Source organism: Zootoca vivipara, chromosome 5, assembly GCF_963506605.1.
Source record: "Zootoca vivipara chromosome 5, rZooViv1.1, whole genome shotgun sequence".
NCBI lineage: Eukaryota > Metazoa > Chordata > Lepidosauria > Squamata > Lacertidae > Zootoca > Zootoca vivipara.
The window spans coordinates 91,386,115-91,401,999 of NC_083280.1; the positions used below are offsets into that span (position 1 = coordinate 91,386,115).

Sequence of the window (15,885 nt, forward strand, 5' to 3'; positions counted from 1 at the left end):
CTTCTACGCAACGTTGCTGCTGATCCCACATTTTTCAGCGGGAGACTTGGCAGGTATGGACTGGGGCCCACAGTTTTGAAAAGGTTATACATCTCTAAGATTATATAACCAAACATTTGAATTAATGGAAGTTCTTTTTACACACTATTTAACCCTGATGACGAAGAGCAATTGCTTAATTGGCATTCCACAAGAATGGCGTTGCACGTCGAAGGCTCTCACTCCATGAACTGGCTCACGCAAGACTGGCACCCAGAGATCAACAAGAGCTGCATACTCTCCAGGTGACCCAATTTTCCAGGGACAGTCCAGAAATTACAACAGTCCTGGTTTCTGATTTGATCCCGGAATGTCCCTATTTCCCCCACCAGTGTTGTTGCTGCTGCTGATCTCCAGGAGGAGGATGAGCCTGCAAATGTCTCGAATGGTGGTGTTGATGGCTGTGAGAGAACATTCCCTTGCCTCTCCATGGCTTCTGCTGGCTGCCTCTCTTGGGCAGCTCATAGCAAGCAGCTGCTGGAGAGCAGGTGAGGAGAAGGAAAGGCTATAGCTTCTAAGACCCACCCTTGTGTGATGGGCCGGCTCCGAGGGGCAGGCAGAGGACAGGGCTGCCCTGGGAGGGAAGAAAGGGGGGGTGCAGCACAATGGGTCTTTATTTACTTTTTAATGCTTTGTGCATCCGCGTCTAATCTTTCCCCTTTCTAAAATTTATTTTTGGATGTGTGCTTTTCAATCTAAAATAAAATAAAATCAGGATTTAGAGGTTTTCTCAGGACAGTGGAGTGTGTGTGTGGTGGTCCCATTGATATAGTGGTGGTGTAAATGACAGGGTCACAAAAGGTAGGAGGTTGAGGAGGGTCAGTTGCAAGGAAGTGAGAAATGTCCCTATTTTCACCTGAGGAATGTGGGAGGGGATGGAACTGAGCAGTTAATGTACTGTGTGGTAAATATTTTCCTAAACAGAAAGAGGAAATTCCTTTGACTGGTAGGAGACGGAAATACAAAAGTTCCTCAATGACTTTGCCTCTCAGAATCTAACTCAGAACCTCCGAACACTACTAAATGACATTTTGGAAAGAGGTACATCACCTTTCATTAATATCACCTTTCATTAAATCTTCTGCAATAAAATCTGTGATTTAGTATGATGGAAAGGTAGAGGCTAGCTGCTGAGCTCCCGATGCAAGGCCCCACTGACCAGAATCTTCCCTTAGTGCAAATCAGTGCAACTTTGCCAGTTTTGCCAAAGAAGGAACTTTACAGTTTTGCCAAAAAGCTGCGCAATTAATTACCTTACAAGATCAATAGGCTGAAACTTGTAAAACGATCCATATCGTGCCCATTCTTGATACAGCAGCTGTGGGGGAGGGGGGAAAATAGATATACTGTTGATATATTGCATTTAAATGACAAAAAGAAAAGAAGTTCCAGGGCTTAAATGGAGCCATGACTAAGTCCCATGAGATGTGAGCTCAGGTTTGAAACCTGAACATGCTCCAGAACATGCAAAATAATAACGAAAAGTGTATCATGTAGCGTATATATGAACAGCTGGGTTAAAATGCAGAGTATCTGAGGAAGAAGATGCTTTCTACATGGAGGATGAAGGCCCAACACACCTCTTTCAAAATTAACCACAAAGCTACTCAGCTGACAGTAAGGCTTCCATCACTGAAATGGGGAGGAAATGTCTTTTTCACTGATTCACCCTCTTCATCGGATACCCATGATCAGTCTGTTGGCCAAACAGAGCCTTAGCTCAATGCCACACCAACTCTGTTTACTTTTCTATAGCCAATAAAGTTCTGGTCTGTTTCAACATGCTGTGTTCGGGTTATTTGCCCTTGCCCTTGACAGGGGTTTGGGGTGGCCTATAGCAGTGGTCCTCAACCTTGGGCCTCCAAATGTTTTTGGCCTACAACTCCCATGAACCCTAGCTAGCAGGACCAGTGGTCAGGGATGATGGGAATTGTAGTCTCAAAACATCTGGATGCCCAAGGTTGAGGACCACTGGCCTATAGCACCTGCCTTTTACCACTTAGTGTGCTTAAAATCATTCCAAGTCTGGGTTAAACCACTGAGCCTAGGGCTTGCTGATCAGAAGGTCGGCGGTTCGAATCCCTGCATCGGGGTGAGCTCCCGTTGCTCGGTCCCAGCTCCTGCCCACCTAGCAGTTCGAAAGCACATCAAAGTGCAAGTAGATAAATAGGAACTGCTACAGCGGGAAGGTAAACGGCGTTTCCGTGCACTGCTCTGGTTCGCCAGAAGCAGCTTTGTCATGCTGGCCACATGACCCGGAAGCTGTCTGCGGACAAACGCCGGCTGCAACCCCAGAGTCGGGCACGACTGGACCTGATGGTCAGGGGCCCCTTTACCTTTACCTACCACTTAGTGTGCTTAAAATCATTCCAAGTCTACACAATACAATATTGGGTTGTAATCTAAGCAAATAAACCCCAAAAGCCTAAACAGGAAAGGGCAGAGTAGGGACTAGATAAATAATGTGCATTTATCTAGTAGTTTATGCGGGCGGCGCTGTGGTCTAAACCACTGAGCCTAGGGCTTGCCGATCGGCAGGTCAGCGGTACGAAACCCCACGATGGGGTGAGCTCCTGTTGTTCGGTCCCAGCTCCTGCCCACCTAGCAGTTTGAAAGCATGCCAGTGCAAGTAGATAAATAGGTGCCGCTGTGGTGGGAAGGTAAACGGCGTTTGACAGAAGCGGCTTAGTCATGCTGGTCACATGACCCGGAAAAACTGTCTGCAGACAAACGTTGGCTTCCTCGGCCAGTAAAGCAAGATGAGCGCTGCAACCCCAGAGTTGTTCGTGACTGGACTTAACTGCCAGGGGTCCTTTATCTTTACTTTTCCACCCCCACCCACCCAACTGAAAGCAGTGGGGCTTGCATTCCAAATAAACATTATCAAATTGGGCTGCATGCCCTGGAAAAAACTATAACTGAATAGGGTTTACAATGAATTTGGACAAGGTGTCAGTGGAAGTTCTGAATGAATGCTGCACCCCTATGTACCATGTGTGTTCCAGTTTCCTGGCAACTGTTCCTCACACATCATTGCTCCTCAATGACCTTCCCAGGATATCGTCTTTAAAACAACTATGTAGACGCTAAAGGATGTATCCAACTAAGTCATATGCAGAGATGATGCATTACTAGAATCAATGAACAAGCAATGAATGAGTAAGGTTCATTATTGACTTCTAAGAATGATAATATATAATGAGATAATTATGTATTTCTAGTATATATTAAAACAAATAATAAACAGTTTCTTTTTTGGGCTGTCTGCATAGCCCAGGCATCCCCAATCTGCGGCCCTCCAGATGTTTTGGCCTACAACTCCCATGATCCCTAGCTAACAGGACCAGTGGTTGGGGAAGATGGAAATTGTAGTCCAAAACATCTGGAGGGCCGAAGTTTGGGGATGCCTGGCATAGCTGCCTATCAAGATGGGAAATCTTGCTGAAAATATTGGAGTTGCAGCTTTTCTATGGTATATTTACTATGAGAATTGTTGTCACAAAATGACTCACTGCCTCTTCCTTTTAAGGAATATTATTGCAATGTTGAAAAGTGCTTGCCTCTTTTGTCATTATTTTGGCAGTGACTGTGAAAATGTTTTGTTGATTCAATTTTATTTCCCCCTCTCGGTCCATCTCCTTTTCAACTGGCTTCCTTTGCCATCCATGGTGCAATCATGTGGCCAAAACTGAATTGCATTCATTGATGGGATTCCTTATTTTTTTAGATCACCCAGCCAGCTAATATGGGAATTGGTGTCCTCAGGAACATCATCACACAGATAAATCTAACTGGCCATGCATCATTGTGATCCATCACACTCAGTAGTTTGCCGGCATCAGAAGAAAACAAGGAAGCTGAACTGGTATTCATGAGAACAAGAACACCAAAACGGATTAAATAAGAATGTCCTCACTATTCAGGGCTGGCCCTATGGCCAGGCGCTGAGCCCGCCCGCCCGACACGCAGTAGCGCCCTCGGCCGCCGCGCTGCGTGTTGCACCCACCCGACGCGCTGGGAGGGCGCCGGAGGGATCCGTCGCACCACGGCGCCAGGGCGCCAGAGGTGCTTAAGACGGCCCTGTCACTATTAAAGCATTTTTCAGGAAATATCCCCATTGAGGCTGAACCAAAGTTTCATAAAATCACTGGTTTTCCTGAATTCTGCGTGTCATTTCACACAGAGCGTAGGACTTGAACCAATGGATTCAAAATGCAAGAAAGGAGACTAAACATCAGGAAGAAGTTGCTGGCAGCAAGAGCTGTTTGACAGTGGAAAAGTGATGGACTCTGCATCATTGGAGGTTTTTAAGCGGAGTTGGATGACCATCTGTCATGAATACATTGCCTCGGTCCAGTATACCTGAAGGAGCGTCTCCACCCCCATCGTTCTGCCCGGACACTGAGGTCCAGCGCCGAGGACCTTCTGGCGGTTCCCTCGTTGCGAGAGGCCAAGTTACAGGGAATCAGGCAGAGGGCCTTCTTGTTAGTGGCACCCGCCCTGTGGAATGCCCTCCCATCAGATGTCAAAGAGAAAAACAACTGCCAGAATTTTAGAGGACATCTGAAGGCAGCCCTGTTTAGGGAAGCTTTTAATGTTTAATAGATTATTGTATTTTAATATTCTGTTGGAAGCCGCCCAGAGTGGCTGGGGAAACCCAGCCAGATGGGCGGGGTATAAATAAATTATTATTATTATTATTATTATTATTATTATTATTATTATTATTATTATTATTATTATTGCAGGGAGTTGGATTAGATAACCCTCGGGGTCTGTTCCAACTCTACAATTCTATGAATATTTGCATCATTTGTTTTTTTCCACAACAAGAACCTTGATTAGGACTGGCCTTTGCTTTATGAGTTGGTACACAAATCTTAATCAAGGGGGCTTCCTTACAAGAAAATAAAACCCCGTTAGTGTCAGTCAACCTTTGTCTGAGGGCCACACACTGCAAGGAAATGGAAGCTGCATTATGTACCTTAAAGGATACAGCATCAAAAGGGAATGGGGTTGAAAACAGTTTTTTTTTAAAAAATGTCTCCCTTCACTTTAAACCTGATCAGGGCATTTCAGGAAATTAAACACTGAAACTATTCAGGTTCAGATAGAAAACAGATGATGTTATACGCAGAAATTCTACAGTCAAGTCTTATGGCTGGGCCATAGAAACATGTGTGAGCAATCAATGCAGAATTTCTGGAAAGAACCTTTTATGTTTTGAATACTTAACACTTCATAAGAGGACCTAAATGGGCAGGTTAAGGAGAAGGGCAGCCCAACTTCTGGGGTGAATATTTTTCCAGGCACTAAGTCTTTTTAAAGTAGCGTTTCCACTTTTTGCTGCGATACCCAATGAGTCCTTGCAAGATTAGCTGCTATGTCAGCATTTTGCCCCCCAGAAGAAAGTTTCAGCTACCTTTACTTGGGGCGGATACAGATAAAAATGACGCTCCATTTATTCAGGCTTTATGCACCTCCATTTACTGATCACTTATGTATCTCTGACAACATGTTATCCATTTGTGGATTTTCAGCACCCCTTAGTGGCCAGATGCTGTGTTGCCAAACTCTCCTTTGGGGGGCAATCCCACCAGGAAACTTTCCTGTGCGTCGGCACATTGAGACTTGCAGTATTCAAGGAGCCTGGCAATCTTTCACCAGTCCGGTAGAGACAGGATGGATAGCAAGGCAAAGAAGGGGAAGACTCCTAGGAAGGTATGGGGCAGGGGTAAGCAAGACCTCTGAGACTTCAGAAAGGCAGCTAAAACATGCACCAGCAGCCTGACTAACATAGCTTCTTCTTTTTTAGGAAGTTCAGTCTGCAGAAATATGGAGCATTTTCACCCCGAGTGAAAAAAAGCAAATGGACCACTAGGAATTAGTAGGAAATGAGGTGGCAGTGAACCTGCTAATGTCGCTGTATCAAATGAAAAGATTCCAAGAGCTCTGGCCAGGTAAAGGAATAATTTTTAGAAAGTTTTAAGTTGAGATTAATAAGACAAATTCCAGTAGCAATCCAGTTTTTAGAAATCCAGGACAAGGCCCTGTTTCGGTTTATTCTTCATCAGCTCTAGTTTCATAGTTTCAAGGTCAAAGCGTTTCTTTTGATTTTCTCAACTCTCCAAGGACTCCAATTTATTTGTATTTCAACATGGCCCAATGTTGCTATATCAACCTATAGTTGTGGCCAGTGCTTTTTTTTTCCCTTTCTTTTAAAAATGTTTAGGGGTACTGTCATTTCGACTCATGAGAAACAACATTTTATGGTTCAAATTGGGAAAAATAAATACAGTAAATGGATAAAAGTACAAAGATTCACAAAATGTCTAGGGGTATGCGTACCCCTGCGTAACCCCCCCCCCCCAGAAAAAAGCACTGCTTGTGGCCACATTTAGAAAATACATATGCAGGTGTGGCGTTTGGCCATCCCATTTCAAGGAAGATGTTATAGACTAAAAGAAGACCATCCAAAATGACTGGCCATGTCCTTTATTATGAAAAATTAAAGCATTTAGCTGTGGAAAATGAGAGCCAAAGTATAAATTAGGTTGTTCATGCTTTTTTAAAAAAGTACTTAATGTGGTTTTAAAGGGGGGGGTCATATGTGGGGCTCTGCTCTGGAATGTGCTCCCAATCTGGATCAGGGCCCTATTATTACTGTTTACAGACATACCTCGGTTTAAGTACGCTTCGGTTTGAGTACTTTCAGTTTAAGTACTACACGGACCCATCTGGAACAGATTAATCCACTTTCCATTACTTTCAATGGGAAAGTTTGCTTCAGGTTAAGTACGCTTCAGGTTAAGTATAGACTTCCAGAACCAATTGCACTCATACTTCGGGTTAAGTACGCTTCAGGTTGAGTACTCCGCGGACCCGTCTGGAATGGATTAATCCACTTTCCATTACTTTCAATGGGAAAGTTCGCTTCAGGTTAAGTACGCTTCAGGTTAAGTACAGACTTCCGGAAACAATTGTGTACTTAAACCGAGGTATCACTGTATTATATATTCATTTTAACCCTGCCTTTTCCCCTGACAGGGACTCAAGACAGCTTACATATAAAATAAGAACAGGTAAAAACATAGGAGGGAGGGGAAAATCATTAAAAAACAAATAAAATTTAAACTATGGCAGCTTCTTCTTGAACCCCCTTCCCCTGCTATCTTCCCCCTAAAGTGCTGTAAACAACTAAGGCAATTTTCAGTAGCAATTTTCAGTACTGGGAGCATATTCCAGACTGTTTCAAATACATTATCTTCTCTTGCTACCACCCAGTCCAGGAAATGGCCTGGGCTGAGTCAGAGAAGCAGCATATAAATGACCCATAACCTACCTTCCTTCTTTCTTCTGAAATCAATGCATCACTCCCTTTCCTCTCCAGTTATCAAACTAGTAGGTCTGCTTTTGTTTCTTTATTAGAATGGGATATAACGCTGGAAGCTAGCTATGATAGATTGGTTTTTTTAACAGGCAACTTTCATAAATTATATCTACGTATTTGACTATTTCTACAAACAGTTATACTGAAGACACGCGGTGGAAGAATAACACAGAGGTCATAGCAACACAATATTGTTGTGAGTTTGGGGGGGTTGACCCTGCATGATGCCTGCGTTCCCTGTAATTCTTGGGGTCCTGGAGGATTCCATCGTTGAATTAGCCAGAGGCAAGTCTCTTGGTGAGTTAAAGGCCCTAAGTACGGTTAGTATAAGAAAGGAAGATGCTTTGTGGCAGAGGGTCCTCCCTCACCTGGCTGGTAGTAAGGTAGACAAAAGCCAGCATGGAATGTGTGTGAGCTGGGCTGGAAGCAAGCAGCATAGCTGCCAACTCTCCCGTTTTCCCTGGGAAATCCCCGTTTTTCCAGCTGTTCCTAGCTGAAAAAATGGATTTTTTTGTTTCCCCCCGGTTTATTCTGGCGCGACGGCCATTTTGGAACTGGGCGGAGCATGCTCAGAAGCGACTTTTGATGCTGCTCTGCCCAGTTCGAAAATGGCTGCAGTGCGACTTCTGGCGCGACGGCCATTTTGGAAGTGGGCAAAGCAGCATCAAAAGTCACTTCTGAGCATGCTCCGCCCAGTTCCAAAATGGCGGCAGCGCTACTTCCGGTCTGCTATTTCCGGCCCGGTCCCTTATTTCTCTGACAGCAACTTGGCAGGTATGAGGCAGAAGCCAGGGAGGGAGAGCCATGCTTGATTTCTTCAGGAATACAAGGCTGTGACTATGGGAGAAGCAAGGCCCTCTTGGGGTGTTAATGCTGTGAGCCCCTCCATTGTAGGCTCAGGTTGAATATGTGTGTAAATAAACCATATATCCTAAAGTCTCTACCACAATCTCCGCTGTGTCTTGTTCCAAGGACACTGAACCCCTGGAATCTTGCACCGCTTGGAGACTGGCGTGGCAGGCAACAAATATGGATGCAATCCAATGGAAAGTTCCTCTATGAAACACTACTGAAATTAACAGGAGCTGAGATAGAGCAGGAGAGCTTCAGACTGGACTGTGCCCAGTTTGCAGTATATTTTCACTGCAATCAAAGGCTTGATTGCAGTGAACAGATCGACACATTCAAGCCCAGCAGCAACCAAACTGAAGATGTAAATCATTTTACCTTTCTTTCATTCATTTCTTTGTTTTCGCCGTCATATTCACCCTGAAAAGACAATGCTATTGGTAAGAAATATTGTAGGGAGCAGGAGTCACCTGCTGGTGAAGGGCAGGTAGCAACAACAACAACAACAACAACAACAACAACAACAACAACATTTAGTATTAAGGTTCTTTAAAGCAGGGGTCCCCAAACTAAGGCCCAGGGGCCGGATGCGGCCCAATCACCTTCTAAATCCGGCCCTCGGACAGTCCGGGAATCAGCATGTTTTTACAAAAGTAGAATGTGTCTTTTATTTAAAATGCATCTCTGGGTTATTTGTGGGGCATAGGAATTCGTTCATTCCCCCCCCCAAAAATTAAGTCTGCCCCCCCACAAGTTCTGAGGGGCAGTGGACCGGCCCCCTGTTGAAAAAGTTTGCTGACCCCTGCTTTAAAGCCAAACATGGTCAATACAATTCACATCAATGCCTTCCCTGTCATTCAGAGGAAACCCCTAGAGGTTTTAGAAACTAGTCATTTCTAACTGCCACAAAATCTAAGTACCGTGGTACCTCTGGTTACGAACTTAATTTGTTCTAGAGGTCCATTCTTAACCTGAAACCCTTCTTTTCCTGAGGTACTACTTTAGCTAATGGGGCCTCCCGCTGCTGCCGTTGGCCGATTTCTGTTTTCATCCTGAGGTAAAGTTCTTAACCCAAGGTACTACTTCCGGGTTAGCAGAGTCTGTAACCCGAAGTGTTTGTAACCCGAGGTACCACTGTACTTCTAAAATTCCTTTTACTCCTACCCATTTCTGTAATCTATTCTCTATCCCACTACCATGCCTTAAACTGAAACTCACTGTGGCTGTCCAGTGAAAATTGATGGTGCTTTCTCTATATCAAAAGTGGGGTCCTCCAGACATTGCATATACCATCCACCATCACTCCTGCCCAGGAGCTGGATTCCAACAACAGCTGGAGGACTACAGTTTCCCCATCCTTGCTCTATATAATCATAGACTCATAGACTTGGAAGGACCCAAAAGTCATGTAGTCCAACCCCCAGAAATGCAGGAATCTCAACTAAAGCAGGATGGTGATGGTGGTAAACATAATATTGACCTCCCCTGCATGCTAGAATGCAATTCAATGTTGAAGACTAGGGGTGGTAATCATGTCCATCCAGCCTCCCAAAATTTCAACACTTCTTGCGCTGGGTTAACCTCTTTCCGTTTTAACAGTACAAATTCTACGAACACCCTCCATATCTCTTCAAAATCATTTCTCCTACTATCAATAAATTTGTGAGCAAGTCCTTCATAATCTGCAAACCTTCCACCCCATCATAAATTGATAATAATGCTACCTCTGGACTTTTGGCCAGCTTTAACCCAGAGATTTCCTTTTTTTTTTTTTTTTACATATTTACACCCCCACCACATGTGAACATAATTCCTGTTTCCTGGCGTCCCCTCCAACATAACACCGAATATCCCTTATTTATTTGAAGGATACTGCTTCTTAACAGGAAGTTTGCACTCCAGCCAGATCTCATACAGTGGACACTCGGGTTGCAAACATTGTTAGGATTTCATAGCTGCCACACCACGCTAATGCTGGAATGAGCTCTGCTGATTGCGTGCTCAGGTCACAAAGACCTTGAGTCGTGTTCCATGGGAATCACCGGGACTGAGAAGAAGAGGAGGCTGCCGGCTGGACCTCCCAATGGAAAAATCCCATCAAAGGGTTATGGGCCCAGACTATGGATTCCTGGACAAAGGATTAACGGGCCCAGTGGAGACGGTGAACAAAGCGTCATGGGCACCAGACTATGGATTGCTGGGCAAAGGGTTCCGTGCCCAGGAATGGAATGGCTAATCGCCCAGGAGGCAGCAGGAAAAGGCAGTGTGTTCCGAAAGCAGCTGGTATGCTGGAAAACGTCGGACAAAGTGGAGAGGAGAAGGTATGTAAAAGCCGGTGCTTTTACAAGCATGCCGCGGCAGGCACGCAAGCAAGAGACTTTGATCTGCGTAGCCTGAAGTTTTATGGCTGGCAGTAAAACTTTCACAGTGATTAAAGACTGTGAGGACAGGGCACTGTGGAGAGCTGCAAGCATTTTTCCCAGTTAGTAAGAGAGAAGGGAAAAATGTAGTTTTTGCACAGCTCTGGCTCTGAAGAGATAATTTTCTTTCATGGTGAAAATTATCAGAATTGGGCAAAATGTACACAGAAAAGGCTGCAGGATGCTGGAGTGTGGTACACAATTGTCGCAAAAAGGGGAAGTGAAAATACCCCAGACCAATTCCCCAGCTGGAGGGAAGATGATTCTTTTGCGAGAGGATTGATTATCACAAGTTTGTGTCCGGGACAATTGATTTATGTTGGTGCATGCAATTCAGCTTGTGAGATGTGGGAAACATTGAAGCTAGCTTTTGGAGGGGGAGGAAGCTGTGATGGCGATTCCCCAAATGATTGCTGGAGTGCTGGGGCACCCAGTTGCAAACCACAGGAAGAGCTGGCTGTGATGTCAGACGTGGTGGGGGTGCAGTCTCCAGTGAATGCAAAAGCTGAGGGCGCCACTTGGGAATTGCAGCAGGAGCTGGCTGTCGCGTCAGACCTGGAGCAAGTGGCTGCACAGAGTGCTTCAATTGAAATTGCTGAGGGCGCCAGTTGCAAATCTCAGGGGGAGATGGCGTCATCATCCCACACAGACGTGCAGTCCCATGGGAACGAAGGTCAGTCTTCAAAGTTTTTGCAAAAGCCGACACGTCTACAGAAGCTTGCAGGTGCAGCAGCTTTGTCGCTAAGGAGGGGCGAGGAGAAGCCCACAAATGTGAAGCTTGTTGCTAAGGCCCAGCCGAAGGGGGAAGAATTGCAGCCGACAACAGTGTCACGAGGCCAGGAGCAGGGGGGCAGAGAGTTGAAGCCCACAACGGTGTTTACTGCAGCTGGCAAAGAGAAAAAGTCTTCGGCTGGAAAGAAGAAGGGGGGGCGGCCAGGAGCAGAAGCCCACACAGCAGCAAAACGGGACTTTGCTGGCTGGAAGAGTTCAAAGCAAGTTTGTTGTCAGTTCCACAATTCAGAAGCACATTTGCAATGACAAAAATTTGTTTACTTGCTTTTCTTCACAGGATGATTTCGTGAAGTCTAATGGAGAACTTTTACATGTGCAGGGAACTGGAGATGTCTACATAAAAGGACTTAACTTGACACTATGTGATGTTTTGTATGTGCAAGATGCACAAAATAATTTGCTTTCCATTTCACAGATGTCTGAAGAAGGGTATGGAGTTTCTTTTGAAAATGGAAGCTGTCTCATCAAGAAAGGAGATGAGGAATTTCTGAATGCTCCAAGAGTTGATAATCAATATGTGTTTACTTTTGATTATGATGATGAAAATGTGGTTTATATACCTGAAGAGGCCTGTGATGCTAACACTGATCAGTTTCTTCTTACAGGTGGTTTTGATCACACCAATGGTCACCTGAGTTTGCAAGAGGTGTCCAATGAGGAGCCTGGAAGGGTTCAGGGTTTAAAGGTTCAACCCTGTGATTCTTTTGCTGATTGCAATAATGTAATTGCTGATGATGGGAAGCTGTCTAGCAGACAGACTTCCACACCCTGTGAAGTGATTCATATTGATCTAGCTGATCAAATGACACTTTCAGGGGATGAAGTTGCAAATGGCCAAGATGGTCAACTGACTCTCTCGGAGTGTGAAGAGGGGTACATCAGGAGTGATGATAATGCTGATCCCATTGGAGTGAAATGCTCCCATCCCAGTGAAGGTGAATTCACTTCTCAGGAGCTAGATGCTTTCCTGGATGAGAAGCGAATTCAGAAGGATCTCTCACATCCCAAAAGTTCTTGGGAGGGTAGTTTGTGTGAGGGAACTGGGAATTCTGGAAAATCAATGCAGCAGGGACTAACACCCTTGTTGCACAGTGCCAATCCAGAGAAGGTGCAAATGGAAGGTATTTCCATGGTTCACCCAGATGGTGATGTCAATCCCAAGGGGGTAGTAAAGGAGGAAATTTCCCTGGTTCACCTAGGTGGTGCTACCAATCCCAAGTGGGAGGAAGGTGGGGGAATTTTCCTGGTTCATGCAAATGATGTGATTCACCCAAGTGAGAATGTAATTATTCCAGGTGAGGATGGTGCAGCACAAGCTGCAAATGATGGTCAGGATGGTTCAAATTCAGTGGGAGGTAGTGGTACTGCTGTAGCTGGTGATGCAGCGGGCTACGAAGGTGTTGAAACCTCACTCAGACCTGCAGTTGAGTCTGACACTGAATTGGGAGAACCACTGCTCACCATTGATCATTTTTCTCCAGAGAAAGAGGAAATGAGTGTTTGCAAATCTGGAGGGGCCACAACAGGCAAACAGCCTGAGAGATTTGCTGATGAGTTTGCTAAAACTGCTGATGCTGGTCTTAGTAGCTCAGAAAAGGTTTTTGAACCTGAAAGTTTCAAGGAGGTTCAGGAAATGACCTCAAAAGATGCTCAACCATGGCTAGCTGCCATGAAAGCAGAGATTGATTCCTTAGATAGGAATCAGACCTGGGAACTGGTCAAAATGGTCCCAGGAATGAAGCTGGTAAACAGCAGGTGGGTCTTTAAGGCCGAAGCTGACCAACATGGCAAGGTAGTGAGGCACACAGCCAAACTGGTCGCAACAGGGTTTTCACAGGTTCAAGGTGAAAACAACATTGAGACTATTGCACCCGATGTGAAGTATGAATGCTTAAAGCTTTTGCTCAAGATTGCTTCGGAGGAGAAAATGCATGTATCACATATTGTATTGGATGCTAATGATGCAAATGTTTTGACTGGGATTTTGCAGGAGGATCTGTTTTTACTTCCACCTGCAGGAGTGCACGTACCACAGGGGATGGTCTGCAAGTTGAAGAAATCCCTGTTTGGTCTCAAGAAGAGTGACAGGTGTTGGGACACAACACTAACAGAGATGTTGCTTTCTCTAGGTTTCCACCAAAGTATTGCTGATTCATGTGTGTTTGTCAAGGAAGAGGGGGAGCACAAACTGTATTACTTTTGTTATGATGCTGAAATGCTTATCTTCTGGAAACACAAGGATTTGTACCAGCGTACCCTTGCTCAGTTGCAGGAACACTACACCATGGTGGATCTTGGTGAAGTTTCCAACTATCTTTCTCTGGAAGTTGAGAAAGACAAAGAAGGTAATTTCCTGGTGCACCAGACCCAGGAAATTACAGAGGTATTGAACAGGATGGATTTGGGTGATGCAAATCCTGTAGACACACCTATGGTGCCAGGTTATCGGAGAGATGATAACGCAGAAGCATTTTCTGACACCACTTTGTATAGATTCCTACGGTTCGGGATTGGCAAGCTCTGCAGCGCATAGGTTGCTATCTTCGAAGCACTATGCACTACAGGCTGAAGTTGACAAGTCAGAAGACTGGAGGTCTTGAGATTTTTGCAAATGCAAGTTTCGGAAGTGATGCCACAGGTGGCACAAGCTCTTCTGGCGTTTGCTACTTGTACAACCACTGTCTGGTTGGCTGGATGTGCAAGGAGCAAACAATAGTGAGTTTGAGTTCCTATGCAGCGGAACTCAACACTCTCTCATTCTCGCTCACAGATTGCGAGTGGTTGATGCAACTGTTTCAGGATGTCAAAGTCAAGGTGACTTGTCCAGCACAGGTGTATCAGGACAACATTTCCTGTTTGGATTTGCTAGCTTCAGAGGGTTGCAAGCAAAGGTCCAAGTTCTTGCAGATGAGGGTACGTCATGCAAGAGAGTGTATCAGGAAGGGACTGGTTCAAGTGTCCTACATGCCAGGTAATGATTTTCCTGCTAGTGTGTTGTCCAAGGTTGTTAACAGAGAACAACTAAAGATGGATGTGCCAAAACTACAGTTGGGATTACTGAAGTTTAAGGTTACACAGAATGGGGGAGTTTTGTTAGGATTTCATAGTAGATTCTGTTCCACCTTAAACAGGAACAGGCTTGGAAGAGGATGTTGAATATGTATGTCACATGATATATTTTTCCGTGGGTTGTACTATTGATATGCTGTTAGTTAGTCTTGCTTTCGCTTTGAGGATGGAGACAGACACGTTTGGTCTATCTTCCGAGATGCTTTAGATGCTTTGTAATAAACGCTTGTAAATATGCAAGGACTTCTCTCTGAGTATTCCTTCTGCTGCTGCTGCTGCTGCTGCTGCTGCTGCTGCTGCTGCTGCTGCTGCTGCCACACCACGCTAACGCTGGAATGAGCTCTGCTGATTGCGTGCTCAGGTCACAAAGACCTTGAGTCGTGTTCCATGGGAATCACCGGGACTGAGAAGAAGAGGAGGCTGCCGGCTGGACCTCCCAATAGAAAAATCCCATCAAACATGACCTGTGCGGCTGGCACGTTCGCAACCTGCAGCATTTGCAACCCACTGCGCCGCTTCTACACATGCGCAAACTGCAATTTAGCAGTTCTGCACATGCACATGCACGAGCACCGAAACCCGGACGTAACCCGTTCTGGTACTTGCGGGTTTGGCACAGTGTGAAATCCGAAAACGCGCAACCTGAAGCATCTGTAACCTGAGGTATGACTGTATGTAGTAACAATTAAGCATTATTTCACTTTTAACAAGGTTCTTAGGAAATTGACAAAAGAGTGTATACCTACATCATGGAGGGGAAAGGCTGTTTCATATACATTCTTTGCTATTAATGTGTTAATACCTAAAGAAAAAAAAGATAGCAATAGTATTATTATTATTATTATTATTATTATTATTATTATTATTATTATTAAAATGCTTTTCAGCCAATGAATGTGATATCACTAGCACAATACAACTCCTCCCTTCTCTTCCCCCCCAATGCCATCTTAAATCAATGTGGGATGGTCTGGAGATCCCTCCAAACGGCGCATGAGAGAAAATTGCTCCATCTGGCAAGCGGAAATGCTTGCATTGATGGAATGGTCCAGCTTATGAATGTAAAGTTAAAATCTGATCTTTGGCATCATTATGTTTCAGGGTGCGATACAGATTTTACAAATAGATTAAAAGTAATAAAAAAAATGATTTGAACTCTGCAGTCAAAACTTGGCATCCGAATCTGAAATCTAGCTGATTTGTTTTGTCACAGACTTCCTCCGATTCAGGTAGGTAACTGTGTTGGTCTAACACAGTCAAAATAAATTTTAAAAATTGTCCAGTCGCACCTTAGAGACTAAGTTCTTATAACCAGAACAAACTTAG

At 44.7% G+C, this 15,885-nt stretch overlaps 1 protein-coding gene across 1 annotated transcript in view; it reads right to left on the minus strand.

The window, feature by feature from the left end:
- ANO2 (anoctamin 2) overlaps positions 1-15,885 on the minus strand; it is a 137,851-nt gene that overhangs the window by 81,557 nt on the left and 40,409 nt on the right. The window contains exons 6-8 of the mRNA XM_060275139.1: positions 15,306-15,361; positions 8,657-8,698; positions 1,293-1,357 (exon numbers count right to left, since the gene is read on the minus strand). Of these exons, the coding sequence (XP_060131122.1) occupies positions 1,293-1,357; positions 8,657-8,698; positions 15,306-15,361 (163 nt within the window). The remainder of the gene's footprint in view (positions 1-1,292; positions 1,358-8,656; positions 8,699-15,305; positions 15,362-15,885) is intronic.